Genomic DNA, 16,164 nt, shown 5'->3' with positions numbered 1-16,164 from the left:
TTTGCTGCTGTGTGCCAATGCAGCAACCCTTGCCCCATAGTATGCTGCTGAGTGTGAAGGTGGCTTAATGCCACCTTGTAAATACGGCACAGGGCATTGCGTCACCAGAGCGTCATGAAAAGTGACACTCCGGTGACGCTAGGGGGCTGTTAAATATGACCCTGAGTCTCCAGTTGGCACAGGTATGCACCCCGCCAGGGGTGTATCTTGGTCAATAAGATTGGGGGGCTGGGAACTTCAGATATCCCAACAATCACGCTGTCATTCAATGTAACAGTTTGTCAGTTTGTGCATGCAAAAAACCCATGCGAACTCTGCCACACATCTCACCATACCTGACTGAAAGCACCTGTACCCACATATTCATCAGACAATACATTTATTAGAGGAGTGTAATACCCCATACACCCCCTGAAAATACTCCCCTACACCCTGTCCAATTAGGGACCAAAATCATAATCAGGGTAAGTCTCAACACAACATAAATGTTCCACTGCTCACCCTCAGGAAGCTTAGCACAGAAATGCTTAACTTAAAAGGCAATGTGCAGTGCATTTGTTCATTAACCCATACATTAACACAGTGAAAACACCACACTGAGGGCACGTCGGATATTAGACCATGTAGCCCCGGGAAACAAAGTACCTTTCCTGGTTGCAACAGCAAGATGCGTGCAGCGATGCATCGATCGTACCCTCGCAGAGATGACAATGTGTCAATCTGCCCAATGCAGTCATGGCGCGGCATCAATTCTGAAGCCAAGCCCTGACCATGAGTTGCGTTGGTTCCTGAAGTACGATGCTCAGGTTATTCCTAAATAGTCCCGGAATGCATTAATCAGAGTAGACTGCTGTGGCAGCAGGGCATGGTTCCAATGCATTCGGCACCCAAGGCAATGTTGTGGTTCTGAGAGTGATTCACCAATTCTACTCCTAGAACCAGGTTGATGCATAGGCTCTGCCACATGCAAGCAGGAGATGCAGCAATTTCCGTGATGCATTGTGAGAAAGTAGCCTCTTTCTAGCATGGTTACTCCCACTTTTGGACTGTTTGTGAGTGTATGTCAGTGGGTTTTTACTGTGTTACTGGGATCCTGCTAGCCAGGACTCCAGTGCTCATAGTGAAAACCCTACATGTCAGTGTTTTGCCTGTCTCACAGAGATCCTGCTAGCCAGGACCCCAGTGCTCATAGTTTATGGCCTAATGTGTGTGTTGTGAATAGTGCTTAACTGTGTCACTAAGGCTCTGCTAATCAGAACCTCAGTGCTTATGCTCTCTCTGCTTTAAACTTTGTCACTATAGGCTAGTGACTCAATTTACCAATTTCAATTGGCACACTGGACCCACCTTATAAGTCCCTAGTATATTGTACCTAAGTATCCAGGGCATTTGGGTTGCAGGATATCCTTATGGGCAGCAGCATTTCTCTTGCCTCCCATAAGGAGCTCAGACAAACCCTTTCACAGGACTGCCACTGCAGCCTGCGTGAAATAGTGCACACATGATTTCACAGCCATTTTCACTGCACTTAAGTAATTTATCAGTAACCTATATGTCTAACCTTTATTCAATGAAGGCTAGGTGCAAAGTTACTAAGTGTGAGGGCACCCTTGCACTAGCAAAGGTGCCCCCACATAGTTCAGGGCCAATTTGTGGGACTTTCTGAGTGCAGGGATGCCATTACACATGTACACTACATTAGGTCAATACCTATGTGTAGCTTCACAATGGTAACTTTGAATATGGGCAGGTAAGGTGTCTAAGATCATGGAATTGTCCCCCATTCCAAATCTGGTAATGGGGATCCAATTCCATGCATCCTGGGGGCTCCACCATGGACCCCCAGTACTGCCAAACCAGCTCTCTGAGGCTCGCAATGCAGCTACAGCTGCTGCCACCTCACAGACAGGGTTCTGCCCTCCTGGAGTCTGAGCAGATCAGTCCCAGGAAAGCAGAACAAAGCGTTTAATTTGGCAGCAGGGTGTTACACCCTGTCCCTTTGGAAATAGTGTTACAGGCTGGGGAGGGGTAGCCTCTCCCAGCCTCTGGAAATGCTTTGAAGGACACAGATGGTGCCCTCCTTGCATAAGCCAGTCTACGCCGGTTCAGGGACCTCCAGTCACTGCTCTGGAATGAAACTGGGCAAAGTAAAGGGGAGTGACCACTCCCCTGTCCATCACCACCCCAGGGGTGGTGCCCAGAGCTCCTTCAGTGTGTCCCAGACCTCAGTCATCTTGTTTTCCAAGGTGTGGGGAAACTCTGGAGGCCTCTGAGTGGCCAGTGCCAGCAAGTGATGTCAGAGACCCCTCCTGATAGGTCCATACCTGATAAGGTAGCCAATCTCCCTCTCAGGGCTATTTAGGGTCTCTCCTGTGGGTTTCTCTTCAGATTCTACCTGCAAGTTTCCAGCAGGAATCCTCTGCAACTACTACTTCATCCTCTGACCTCAGATCGACTGCAGACTGCTCCAGGAACCTCTGTAACAGCAACAAAGTATCCAGAAGGGCTACCTTTCCTCTGCAACTTCAGCTTCAGCCAGCAATTGCAACAGTTTCCATGGTGGACATGCTCTGGGGACTCCCTGTCTTCACCCTACACCAGAAGGAGTGAAGAAATCTCCCGTGGAGTGACGGAGTCACATCCCTGCTCACACAGGCACCTTCTAAGGCGACGACCGGTTCTCTTGGACTCCTCTCCTGGCATCAAGAATGCTCCTTGGAACAAGGGTGGTGGACCCCTTTGACACCGACAGTCCTAAGGTTCTGCTGTCCCAATTTGGAGGAGGTAAGAGCTTGTCTTCCTCAAGTACGACAGTACCCTTGTGCACCTCATCTTCTTCACCTTCTGAGGTCTTGGTGCACTATTTGCAAAATTCCTTCATGCACAGCCTGACCCAGGTCCCCAGCACTCTGTCCTACGATGCTCCACTTGCTGAGTTGACCTCCGGTGGCGTGGAACCCTCCTTTGTAGTGCTGCAACAACTGCATATCGCACCTCCTTTGTACCGGTGTCCTGTGACTCCCGTAGGTGCTGTCTGGTAAACTGAAGGCTCTCTGAATTGCTAAGAGCCCGCTCTTCCCCCTCATACAGAGTTGAGGCCTCCTGAGTCCAGACAGCGCCACTTTGATGCAAAATGTGACTTTGCAGGAACCAAGGCTTGTTGGACGAATCCAGCGCCAAAACTCACCTGCATCCAACATCTCTTCGTGGGACACCCATTGCATTATGCAGGAACCCGCTGACATCTTCCTTGGGTGCATTTCTGCAATCTTTGCCCAACCGGGGACTCTTCTTTTACATCCTCTTCTGGGTTGGCAGGGGCTCTTGTCCTTCCTGGAACTTCTTCTGACTTCTGGACTTGGTCTCCCTCCTTTGCAAGTCTTCAGGTCCAGGAATCCACCATTTGTTCTTTGCAGTCTTGCTTGGTTCTTGCAATAACTCTAATCATGTCTTGTAGTGTGTCCTAAGGAAACTTGCAGTGCTTTACTCTTACTTTCCCGGGCTCTGGGGTGGGGTATTTTACTTAACTCTGCTGTATACTTACTCTCCTAGCGATTCTCTACACACTACTATTGTCTAGGGGGACATTTGTGATTCGCATTCCACTTTCTTAGTATATGGTTTGTGTTTCCCCAAGACCTATTTTCTCCCACGCATTCTATAGCATTTCTTATTGTTTGCACTATCCTATGTCTAATTACTTACCTTATTTTGGTGTCTATTTTATGTATTGTATATCATACTTACCTCCAGAAGGAGTATTGCCTCTAAGATATTTTTGACCTTGTGCCACCCAAATAAGCTACCTTTATTTTTGGTAAACTGAGCATTGTCTTTTCTTGTGTATAAATACTGTGTAACTATAAGTGGTATTGCAGGAGCTTTGCAGTCATCCTAGTTAAGCCTAAGCTGCTCTGCTATGGCTACCTCTATCAGCCTAAGCTGCTAGAACATTACTACATTTTACTAATGAGGTACAACTGGACTTGGTGTAAGGTGCAAGTACCCAAGGTACCTACTACAAACCAGGCCAGCCTCCTACATGCATAGCTCTGGGCCCACTCTCAGTGAACTAGGCACAGGAACAGGGATAGAGACTTTGATGTCCCTGAGTCTCAAGCAACAGTAAGCATGCAAACAAACCCTTGAAGCTCACTTGTGGTGTGAGGCAGAATCCAAATCACCATCAGCAAGGTCAGAGAGCAGCAGCCAGCAGGTTCAAACAGCAGAAGAAAAACAGTACTGCAGGTCAGCAGTCCAGCGGAGTAGCAGTCCTTGTTGCAGCACAGCAGTTCCTCTGACAGAGTTAATTAGTAGATTCCATAGGGTTTGATTTGATGGGGTCAGATACCCAGAACTTATCCTCAGTTGTGACTTTTGAGTAGGGGGAAACTTAAAAAACGGGTATTTGAAGTGCACAGAGGCCCTTTCTTCCCAGCCCTGGCTCTAGACTATTAGTGGGTAGTAATTAGACCTTTGTGTCGGGACAGGCTCTCCCTGTTCAGGTATAAGTGTCATCCCCTCCCACCCTTGATGTCAAGGAAGAGCCATCAGTATGCAGATGAATGCAGATGAGTTCTCGGCAATACCGAATCGTCCTGCTTTTGTGGCTGTCAGAGGGGAATGCACAAAATGTGGCTGTCATCCGCCCCAGATGTGCATTGGAGACAGGCTGCAAGGGACACAGAGCAGTATTAGCAGATAAATGCCCACTTTTCAAAAGTGGCATTTCTCAAATAAAAATGTTAAAAGTTAAATTTACCATGTAAGAGTATTTATTATTACCATTCCAAAAACATGAAACATGAAGCAGCTACTCCTTTCTGATCAGGAATATTAGCTTAAAAGTGTGTCAAGAAATGCCAATTTCTAGCTTATCAGAGGAGTAGGCCTCATTTGTGTGAAAACCGACTTTGGGAGTTTTTCACTACCAGGATATGTAAATATTACAAGTACATGTTCTACCTTTTACTTACATTGCACCCTGCCCTATGGGGTTACATATATGGAATAAAAGAGGAGTTCAGGCTTAGTGAGTAGCTTTAAATGCTAAATTTGAGTGGCAGTAAACTGCACACACAGGCCCTGAAATGGCAGTCCTGAGGCATGGCTAAATGGCTACTTAACTGGGTGACACAATCAATGTTGCAAGCCCATTAGTAGCATTTATTTTCCACTCCTGGGCACATGTAGTGCATTTTACAAGGAATGCATAAGTAAATTAAATATTCCAGTGGGTATGAGCCAATATGACCATGTTTAGGGAGAGAGTGTAAGCATTTTAGCACTGGTTAGCAGTGGCAAAATGCACAGAGTCCTAAAGCCAACAAAATCAAGGTCGGAAGAAAGAGGAGGGGGAAGCAAAAATACTGTGGTGACCCTTCAGAGAGTGCTATTTTCCAGCACAAACCATTCCAGTCTAAAGCAAGGGTAGACTCATGAATACCTTGATGTGCTTCTCTGCTAATGCAGATAGAACATGGCTAATTGTCCACTACTACGAGGCACTTGCCTGTTCTATGCCTCTCTGAACCCAGTTGGATCCCTCGCTCTATACTCTCTACGGCCACTGAGCTAGCTGATGGGGAACCCTCCTCCCCATCTGTGGACACCATCTGTGCAACACCTAACCTTAACTTACTCACAGATGCAAACATCCCAGTATGAAGACATTATACCATAGCCAAAAAAGTGATGTGGTCCATTCCAACCACTGGGTCTGACTTCTGTCCTGAACCCAGGGAAAACTCTGACCTTAAGGACCTCAAACAAATAGGGGCCACTGGGAGATGTCACAGCAAGAGCCATGCCCCAGGCTGTGCAGTGGTCTCAGACCTCTGTGGTTTCTCAGAGTGGGGGAAGGAAGCCCCAAGTACTTTGTATCCTTTCTGCACTCCACCTGCTACCAGTTCAGGGGTGGTAGTCTGAAACTGGTCCTTCAACACAGGGTATGTACTCTTAGGCTGAACAAGGGGGATGGGGTGAGTCTGCCCTCATCCTGCCCCTACATCTGGGCTCCAGTACCCTCTTCTGGGGAGTAGTACTCAAGACAACTGTACTATCAGGGCACCCTTGGCAGCTTTCCCTTCCAGGTTTTCCTGCCAAAGGGGGTAACTCATTTAAAAGAATGCAGTCTATTGGCTTGTGGGGACTAACTATGACCCTCCCTTAGTTCCCCTCCCCACCCTAGTCCAAGGATACCAGGGCCATAGGGCAGAAAATGTCCTGCACAGTGGTGGGAGTCACCATACACACATGACCAATATACTGCTCTGGAAAAACTAGCCTTTCTACCATCATGGTATGAGTAGCCTTGATGTCTCTCAGAGCAGTGACTGGGACCCCAGTCACTACCACCTGGTGGAAGTGATGACCCCCACCCTGAGGGATCACCAGCTCAATCAATCAATCAATCAATCAAGTACTTGTAAAGCGCAGCTATTCACCTATTAGGATCTCAAGGCGCTGGGAGGGAGCAGTAAGTGAAGGTCAGTTGGGATCAGGCGAAGAGCCAAGCTTTGAGTTTCTTTCTGAACTGAGAAAGCATGGGAGATCTCCTGAGGTGGATCGGGAGGGAGTTGCAGGTCTTGGCGGTGTGGTGGGAGAAGGACCTTACTCCGGTTGTGGCCTTATGGATGCGTGGGACGACGGCGAGGGTGATGTCGGCAGAGCGGATTTGCCTGGTGGGCGTGTAGAATTGGAGTCTTTGATTGAGGTATTCTGGTCCGGCATTGTGGAGGGCTTTGTATGCATGCGTGAGAAGTTCACCCTCTGAGTCTATCTCCCTACTGAGGGAGATTGTTGTTTGGTCTATATCCAACCCCTCGGGATTACTTGTCCCTAGGGTCACATTGGACACCCTTGTAGAGGTCCCACCAGTGAGTGGTTTATTTGAACAGACAGAGTCCCCCTGCTTGGGTCCTAACTGGAGGCACTCGAAGCAGTGGGATTAGAAATTAGTCACCCTGCCCAACTACCCACCAGAACCACAACACTGTTTCTCAGATGGGCCATGGGAATCCAATCACCCCTTTACTTTGGGACTTGTCTGGGTCATTTCTAACCACCCCCCACTCTGCTGGGGGGAATCTGAACCATCCTTCTTGGGTCACTCCTATGTACCTTATTAGACACTCTGGTGCTAAGTCAGAGGTCTGCCTCCTCATCAAGCTTCCTGGGGTCAGTCAGCTTTCTGTCGAATAGGTGCTGGTACCACTCTATAAAACAGATGCTGAGCATGATTAAATTGTAGAACCCAACATAATCATTAACCTTTCTGCTCCTCATCCACCCATTCAGAGCCTTACTGGAGTAATCAATCTAAAATACTCAGGATTGGTTGGGGTACTTTTGACCGTCCCTGAAACTTTGGAAATACTTCTTAGTCCAAATTTGACAATAAAAACAGCTTTCATGGGAATGCACATAGTCTGGTTCCTCTAATGTAACAGACCACGTACCCCTTCTCCTCAGGAACCCTGTGAGCCTTCAGTGCAACCTCATGGGCATAAAACACTTATCAATGTCATCTCCAACAACATATTTGGGTACCAATTCCTTGGGTGTACAAAACCTTTTGTCACCATCAGGCACTGCATGTATGCTGCCATCTACACTGCTTTAATCCACCTTCCTGGCCTTGAGTTCCAGTTATTTCTCTGTCAGCCTCAGCCTTCCTCTCCTTAGCCTCCATTTTTTCCAACTGCAGCTATAATTCTCTCTCAGATGTCCTATCCTCTGAGGACAAGCCATGATTGGAGACATTACTTCCCATTCTCACAGGGAACATTTATCCAGGGATGTCCAGATCAAATGCTGCAAGTAGCTCCTCAAAAAAATGAGATTCCCAGACTCTTCCAAATCATCATTCTTTTGGGAAAGGGTTTCTGCCAGGTCCCTCAGTGCCATTTGAAACTCCACCTTGCTGCTTGCTCCTCAGGCAGGTACCCCAAACCCCTTGCAGAAGCTTTTCAAATGGGGCCAGCTCAAACTCCATGCCTCCACTTGCAGAACCAGCCCGAGGCATGATGTATAGGATGCATAAAAAATGCAAAGCAGGGAAACAATGGAGAAAGTGCAATTCAAAAAGGTGTTAAATGGGGATGGATAGTGTACACCTAGTTATTGTAGGGCACTGCACAAACACAATTCCTATCCTCACAGCTGATCACCAATGTTAGAAATTGGGCCTCTAGTTGGCAAAGGTATGCACCCTGTCCAAGTAAGGACCATAATCCTAGTCAGGGTAAGTCACAACAACCTAAATTATCCTGTGCTGACCCTCTGGTTGCTTGGCACAGAGCAGGCAAGATTAGAAGGCAATGTGTAAAGTATTTGTGCAATAACTCATACAGTAACACAGTAAAAACCCCACAGAGAGACTCCACACCAGGTTAGAATGATAGATTATGTTTTTATAAATACAATAGGATCAGAATGACAAATATCCAATGTGTGGACGTTGAGATGTGAATGTTTGAAGAATAAATTCAAAATAGTGCTCAGAATCAAATAACACTCTTAGGGGTTACTTTAGGTCACTTTGGACTAGGACAAAGTCAATGTTCAGGCCAACCGTGATGGAATGCAGGCCTGTTACTGGACCCATGGTAGCCGCAGAGAACAAAGGCCCAGATTTTAGAGAGCCTAGTGCCGCCTTGCGCCACTTTAGTGTTTTTATCAGGCGCTCGTAGAGATGGCAATCTGTCGATCTTTCCCATGAAATGATGATGATGCTTCAGTTCCGAGGACAAGCCCTGGAGTTGAGATGTGTTGGATGCGCCGGGCTTTCCCACGCAGTCAATCTCCGTAGACTGCTGCCACAGCAGAGCATGATTCTGATGCGTCGGGCTCTTAAGGCAATGTGACAGTTGCAAGAGTGATGCGTCGATCTACATATTGTACTTGCATGCTCAGTGACTTTGCTTTCTGGGTTAAGTAATCAGACAGTAGAAAGCCAAATCAGTAGCTGCAAATACTGATATTTATATACCGCACCACTCATACATGACCACTCAGCAACAAGTCCTAGACTGGGTCGTCACTTAGGGATATGGGTCATAATTGACAAATAATTTTTTCATCGTAGTTTGAAATAAATCCTCATAAAACAAATCAAGAGAGTAAATTAAATATCATGATTCACAGATGCAGTATTTGTAGAATTTCCCACTCAAATGTTGCATTTACCCACAGAGCAAGCCTGAAAATAAGATGCTGCTTCTACATTGGAAAATACAGGACCAGTGGCATAGATGTGGGTGTTTTGGTGAAGATGATGTTGTTCCTTGTAAAGGCAGGGAGGACCCACAAATGTGTACTTTTTGAATATCTGCAGACTGCAGACAGTTTGAGGTTGTTTCTACAGAGTAAATGTATGCAAAACATCTCATGGGAAACAGCTGTGCATGTGTCTTTCCAGATGGAAAAGCAGATGTCAATGTTTAATGGGATGTGAGAGAAGGGTTTTTTCTTCAAGGATTATGTTTTTGTTTGTCGTAAAACTAACATAAAGAATAATGTGTTCAAAATCACATTTATGCACCATTTACTTATCCAGTAAATTACCAAACTGGTGGATTAAATGCAATCAAATTGTGCTATTTAAAATACTCATTTGAATCAAATATTTCCTTAGATTTAGAGTTCTCTGTAAATCTCAGGTATGTCTGAAATCTATTTCAAATGAAATAGTTGATTCAATTTCTCAATTTTATAGCCTGGGGTTTCAGAATTATGTGTACTGCATTCTGCAAGCAGAAGCTATTTTCCATGTTCTGGTAAGAACAAATAGTGAACATGGCCCACATGATCAAAACGCAGTAAAAATATCCTTCACACTAATTCCAATTAATCAGCAGACAAGCACTACCAGAGTCCACATTGACAAAATTAATTGAGGCAGTTACACTAGCAAAATTGAAAAATGTATGTATTATTGATGAGGCCAATGAAACTGAAATCTGAATGTAATGGTTCAACTGTAAACTGATCTTACTTCAAAGAATAGACCACAAATGATGATGGGCTTGAAAAACATGCTATGCAAGACTAACAAAGTTCAATGCAGGGCATGTGTAAAAGGTTATCACAGGATCATTTTCTTTCACACAGAACTTGAGGTGACTGAATACATTTACAATTTCTTTATGATACGCTGACTGACTCAAGGTCCCCAAACAACAATATGTGTACTACACTACAAATCAATATAGCTTCTTTGAAAAAAAATAACTAACTTGGGACCTCTATCACCAGAAGTAACAGACTATCTTATCATTATCAAGGTAGATACCTTTCCTAAAAACTATTATATCTTTCTTCCAGTTTCTAAACACAGAAGAAATCTCAAAGGCAGCTTAGAAGATCAACACTTCCAGATTCATATGTCATCTGCACATTTACATACCTCAAATAATAAATCTAATGCTTTGCCTCCATTTTGAGTGAGGTTGTAATGAATTCCTCTCTGACAGTCTCCACTAGGTCACTTCAAGCACTCCTTGTTCTTGCTTGCTCAAGAAACTTCAAAGTCAATACAAACGAGAGAACAATAGCAGGCCAATCTTCACAATTTAATTACAAACTCTTGCTGCAAAACTTAGGGAGATCTTTACATCAAATTGAGATAAGACTGATAGAAAACCATTGTTGCTGGTGCTGCAGATTATACAACACACAGTTTTCTCTCTAGAGCTATAAAGCTGGGACTGCCCAATTTAAGCTTTAATACAGTCACAACTATTTAGTTGAACGTTAGTCCAGGGACACAATATTTTTATTAAATTACTCAACACACATTTCTTAACTGTAACACCTTTCTTGAAAATGTGCATAAAACTCACAAAATCATAAGAATGATCTATGTTGCTCTTTCCTCTGAGGAGCCTGTGCAAAATGGATTGATTTGACTAATCTAGGAAATGTAATCTCCTTTAAAGAAATTACATAACCAATATACACTATGCTTCAACACCAAACCTAAGGGTTGTCCCTCCTCAGAGTTATCCCTGAATTCTTTTGCATTCCCAGCATGTTACATAATGCTGGAGTTTTATTCTTTCCTTTTTTACCAAAGCTATATACCTCATCCTGGTGACTACCTATTGAGGTAACCCAAAAAATTGGATCTTAGGACATTGCAAAATGCATACAGCAGATGTAAAACCAAAGGTATAGTATAAAATATGGGAACGACGATCTAGCGTGATAAAATTTGTTAAAATGGCTTGTTGCTTGTTTGATGACAAACAAGATGCTCTTATTCACACACCTCAAGTCTATGGATCAATTGCTGTTCAACTCCTTTGACTCTGCAAGCAGCAAAGAAGCCAACAAAGAAGACTCTAGAGATTTGATCATGCCATCACCATGCATTCCTTTCATTATCTTTGATGATTCTTTGAAAACAATAAAAGTACTGTTAGAATCTGAGTCTCTAGTTGGCAGAGGTATGCACTCTGTCCAGGTATGGATCACAATCCTAGTCAGGATGAGTCAGATACACACCCTAAGTTAACCAGTGCTCACCCTGTGATAGCTTGGCACTGAGCAGTCAGGCCTAACTTAAGAGGCAATGTGTAAAGTATTGGTGCAACACTTAATTACAGTAACACAGTGAAGGACCCCACAAAAAGACTTAATACCACTTTAGACAAAATAGAGAATATTTATCAGAGTAAAAAAAAAAAAAGTCCAATAATTGGACTTCAAGATATGAATTTTTATTGAATAAACTAAAAGTTGTGCTTAGAAGTCACTAGCAGTCAAAGGGCTACTTGGGTTCGCAAGGGACCAGTGCAAACTCAAAGTTCAGGCTGACCGCAATGGAGGGTAGGGCAGCTACAGAACCCATGTAGCGTCTTTTGAACAAGTACCTCATATGGAGCAAGCACCAACGTCAAGGAGAAAACGCGAAGATGATGAAGTGATATTTTCTATGCAGCTGGGTCGCTGTGTCATCATCAAGTCATGTAGTCGGATACCGTGTTGGTGTTGAACTCCATAGGGATGAATGCAGTGCGTCATCATAAAACTGCGCAGAGCATTGTCATCGAGCCTCGCAGGCTATGGATCCGAGTTTGTTGAGCAGTCTCTGTGTCTAAAGGGCGATGCGTCAGCTATAACTGGTCTAGTTGTGATGATGAGTCAGTTTTTGCACACACTGGTTGTAAAACCCACTTCTGAGACCCTGGGCTGAAGGGGGCACCTCAGGCAAAGGTAGGCCTCAAAGATGACATAGTCCAGCAGGACCAGGAGAGTTGCAGGCAGTCTTTGATGTCCCTGAGGCTACAGAAAAACAGGAGGCAATCTGGAAAGCTCTTGGAGAAACCTAGGTCTTAGAATGTAGAGAGCAGGTCCAGTCCTTCTCATTCCCAGGAAATAAGCAACAAGCAGCAGGCCAACACATCAATGCAGATAGCAAAGTCGCAGCTCCTCCTATAGCACAGCAATCAGCTGGCAGCTGGCCAACACAGCAGACGAGTTAGCAAAGTGGCAGTCCCTCCTGCAGCACATCTGTCTTCTTCAAGGCAGAATGTCCTTGGTTCAAGCAAAGTTCTAATTTGATGGGTTATGGGGGCCAGTACACATACCCAGCTGAGCCTTTGAAGTCTGGGGGAGACTTCAAAGAGAGATCTTTGAAGTGAACAAGGTCCCTCCCCTTCATTTCACTTCCTTGACACTTGTATCCTGAGGTATGTCCTACTATGCCTCCGAAAAGTGTGCCAGTCACACCCTTTCTGCAATTGACTCTCAGGATAGAAAGGGTGAGTAGACATTGGTTTCTCAGGGAGTTGGTGTGGGGAACAGAGAATCAGAAATCATTAGTCACATAGCAAACATATCACTCTCCAGCACAGTGGTTGACTTCTTAGCAAACGGAAGGACTTTAATATCTCAACACTATAAAATAGTAAGTTATTAGATAGGGAGATGACCTCTCATCCACTGGCTATTAACAAAGCACTACACCACCTATGGTACCCTTTTCCATGCATTCATGTATCCTTTAATGCCCATAATTACAGGATGCCTTTTACCTCAATTGAGGCTGATACTAGCAGTTAGAGGTTCCATTGGAATTCTGAGATCTGTGGAAAGACTACAGATCTCTTAGCTTTCACCAAGAGAATTGTTTGCTAAAAGTGGCAATCATCTCCACTGAAAAGTCCAGCCTAAATGAGGAGTTACTAGAGAATTGAACCTGGAATTACCAATTCCCCTGGTAATTCCTAATTTCTTTGTGGACACTCAGGGCCCCGTTCATAGTGAGGCAAAAGTCTCTCCCCCTTGGAGTTATTGGCAATAGGGTTCATCATATAAATTGTTGAATAGGTGGTAGACAATGAGAAATAATTACAAGCTGCAGCTTGGTTGTTGCCTCTGGGTAGCTTGTGTTTCCTACAACCAAGAAACATTACGTATTCCTTTGAACACAAGGATCTGATGGAAGCAGTGGTATGTTACATTGTAAACTGGAAATTGTGGCAAAAATATTACAGATGAAAATGTTGTCAGAACTATTATTTTTACATATGTTTTTTCATTATTTGTTTATTTTAACATTTAGTTTAGTTTGGAAAATCATCAGCAGTCTACACAAATGAACCATTGCTGAATTTAGAATTTAGCCTAGTTTCACACATTTTCACCACAATCTACAGGTAGGTTGAAACCACAAAATCTATATTTGCGATGGTGGTGGCTCCTTTGATAGCACAGTGAAGTCTACAATACCAGTGGAGATATCTAAATAAGGCAAATAAGGCAAATAAGGCAAATTGCAGGCCACTTGTCACACTCAAAAGGATGCCCTTCGATATCTACCATTCTCCATACAAACATAGATATCCAGGCTGAGGGCAATACTATTTTTCAAAATAGGCATCAGACTGGAACTGGTTCTTGCGCTTATTTCTACATTGTATACTCCCTTTTTCTCGCTACTCCCAAAGTGCCAAATATCCATTATGCCACATTCTACCTGCACACGTCCCACTTTCTTCTCAACACTCTCCCTCACACACACACCCCCACCCTGCAAAATAGATTGTGCCACCACATTACACGTTAATGTTCCCCCAAATGTTCACACCAAACACAATGTTCATAATAAAGGTACAATCTACCACTTATTTAGGGATAGCAACGTATTGGTTAGCCCACCATTTCAACGTAGCATCCTTTATTATGATAACTATCATTATCATGCATATTCTAATACACATCACTCTGCAGGCCTCCCTTCGTCACATGGAACCACATGCCATGCTACAAAGCACAGACTAACTTCTTTTGGGTAAGTACACTCAGCGACTGCTTAGAAATCTTCTGTGATCATTGTGGCTTGCACAAGAGCCCATTTCATTAACAGCCTTGAATGACTGGCAGACACATATACCGACACAATCACTACACTAGACTGTTCCTGCTCCACAAGCATCAATCTGCGGTAAGGCTGAAAGGATCAATTCCACTAATTAGAGATCTTCAAATAGATCTAACCCCCATGAAAGCTCACATACATGAATCGGACAACAACAGACACGGATTCCTTCTCAAATCAATTGCCTGCAGTTGGATTTACTTGAGGGTCAGTAACTCTCCACTAGAATAACTCCAACAAGGTTGACATCATAGCACCAATACTAAGATTTCTTTTAACTTTTAAAAACTTATAATGACCTTGTCTGACCACAGTTGGAAAGAACAAAAGACTGCATGACAAAAACACTACTTTAGTTCATCAAATGTTATACTAATCGACTATCCTCATTTACGAGTCATTCAGTAGGTGTTGTTTCATGCAATATGGGCCATTTTGTAAAAATATTTCTCCAAGGGGGAGGTGGGGGTTATTTACTAAGGGTTCGTGCGTGCCCTCCAGTGGTAAATAACGATGCAAAGAAATGCAAAGCAACACAAAGAATGGTGTAGATTTACTTTCAATAGAGAATGCTGCAAGTGTGGGGTAAACTGTGCAGTGCCATGTGCGCTCCACATAATCAGTAGTTAATGCACTTGTAAATGTACTCAGCTCTCAGAAAGGACCATTCAGAATTTGGAAATGAGTTTAACAGAAAAGAAAAACTATTATTATTTTAAAATACTGTTTAGTATTATATATGTTATATACAGTATACCAAAAGTTGGTTGTGTTATTTGTGATGATCAAAATCACGAAAAATGTATTTTTGATAGGCCATTGTTATCATCTTTTAGTCCGTCACATGCTGTTAGCAAATATAATAGCTTTTCTTACCATAGTAAATCAGACGGCCTCTGGCAACATTTTTCCCTCTTGAATTTTCGGTGATGCACTCATATAGGCCTGCATCCTCCTGCTGGAAGTTGGGGATTTCCAGTAGCCCATTATATCTTCTCATGTTTGCTTTTTTGGGAAGTAGTTGACCATCAGATCTCTTCCAGTGTATTTGAGGCACTGGACTATTAAAAAAAAAAAAAACAAGAACCTCTTTACAAAAGTTAAAATATCTTATAGTCTTTAATTTTCACAACAAAACATGTCACACATCATGATCAAAGACCTCAGTACATAAATTCATAAGAAACATAAGTGGTAACAAGTGTTGCAGTTAATACTCGCGATACGTCCCATAACTGTAATATTTGTTGTCACTTTGTTCCTGATCGTGAATAATGTATGAATAAAAATGGCAGAACTTACTTTCCCAAAGCAAAACATTCAAGTTTCACGGTGGAGCCTTTGGCAGCAGGAAGAGTTTGAGGAAATTGCACCTCTATTTTTGGCTCGTATTCTCCCATTATGCCTAGAAATTAAACATGATCTATTAAAGAAAAAACAAGAACATTTCCCAATTGCCACACCTAAACCATCAGTGCATTGTACCATAGCTAGTGATAGTTTTAATATAGAATACAAATAGCATACATCTCTTTTGTATATTAATTATCTCAGTGGGAAGTGTGTTAATTAGATCTCTATTATCTTCCTTTTTTTAATTAGCTGCCTGTAGAGAAATCCTGCTTCCTTACCCAAGCATTCTGTCTCATGAATCTTTGTTGTCAAAGAAAAGTTTCACAGGATTTCTGAAACAACTTTCACCCAGAAGCAACATTTTGTATAATGAAAAATCTTCTCAGTTGTGTGAAGTTGCAACATTTGTCACCTTTGCAACTTGC

The 16,164-nt window shown here is 43.4% G+C and overlaps 1 protein-coding gene across 1 annotated transcript in view; it reads right to left on the bottom strand.

Annotated features, from left to right (window-relative positions):
* LOC138258999 (contactin-3-like) overlaps positions 1–16,164 on the bottom strand; it is a 1,120,386-nt gene that overhangs the window by 327,275 nt on the left and 776,947 nt on the right. The window contains exons 7-8 of the mRNA XM_069206372.1: positions 15,689–15,791; positions 15,263–15,447 (exon numbers count right to left, since the gene is read on the bottom strand). Of these exons, the coding sequence (XP_069062473.1) occupies positions 15,263–15,447; positions 15,689–15,791 (288 nt within the window). The remainder of the gene's footprint in view (positions 1–15,262; positions 15,448–15,688; positions 15,792–16,164) is intronic.

Source organism: Pleurodeles waltl, chromosome 9, assembly GCF_031143425.1.
Source record: "Pleurodeles waltl isolate 20211129_DDA chromosome 9, aPleWal1.hap1.20221129, whole genome shotgun sequence".
Taxonomy (NCBI): Eukaryota; Metazoa; Chordata; class Amphibia; order Caudata; family Salamandridae; genus Pleurodeles; species Pleurodeles waltl.
The sequence above is the reverse complement of the archived record's forward strand: the minus strand, read 5'-3'. Positions and strand labels throughout refer to the sequence as shown.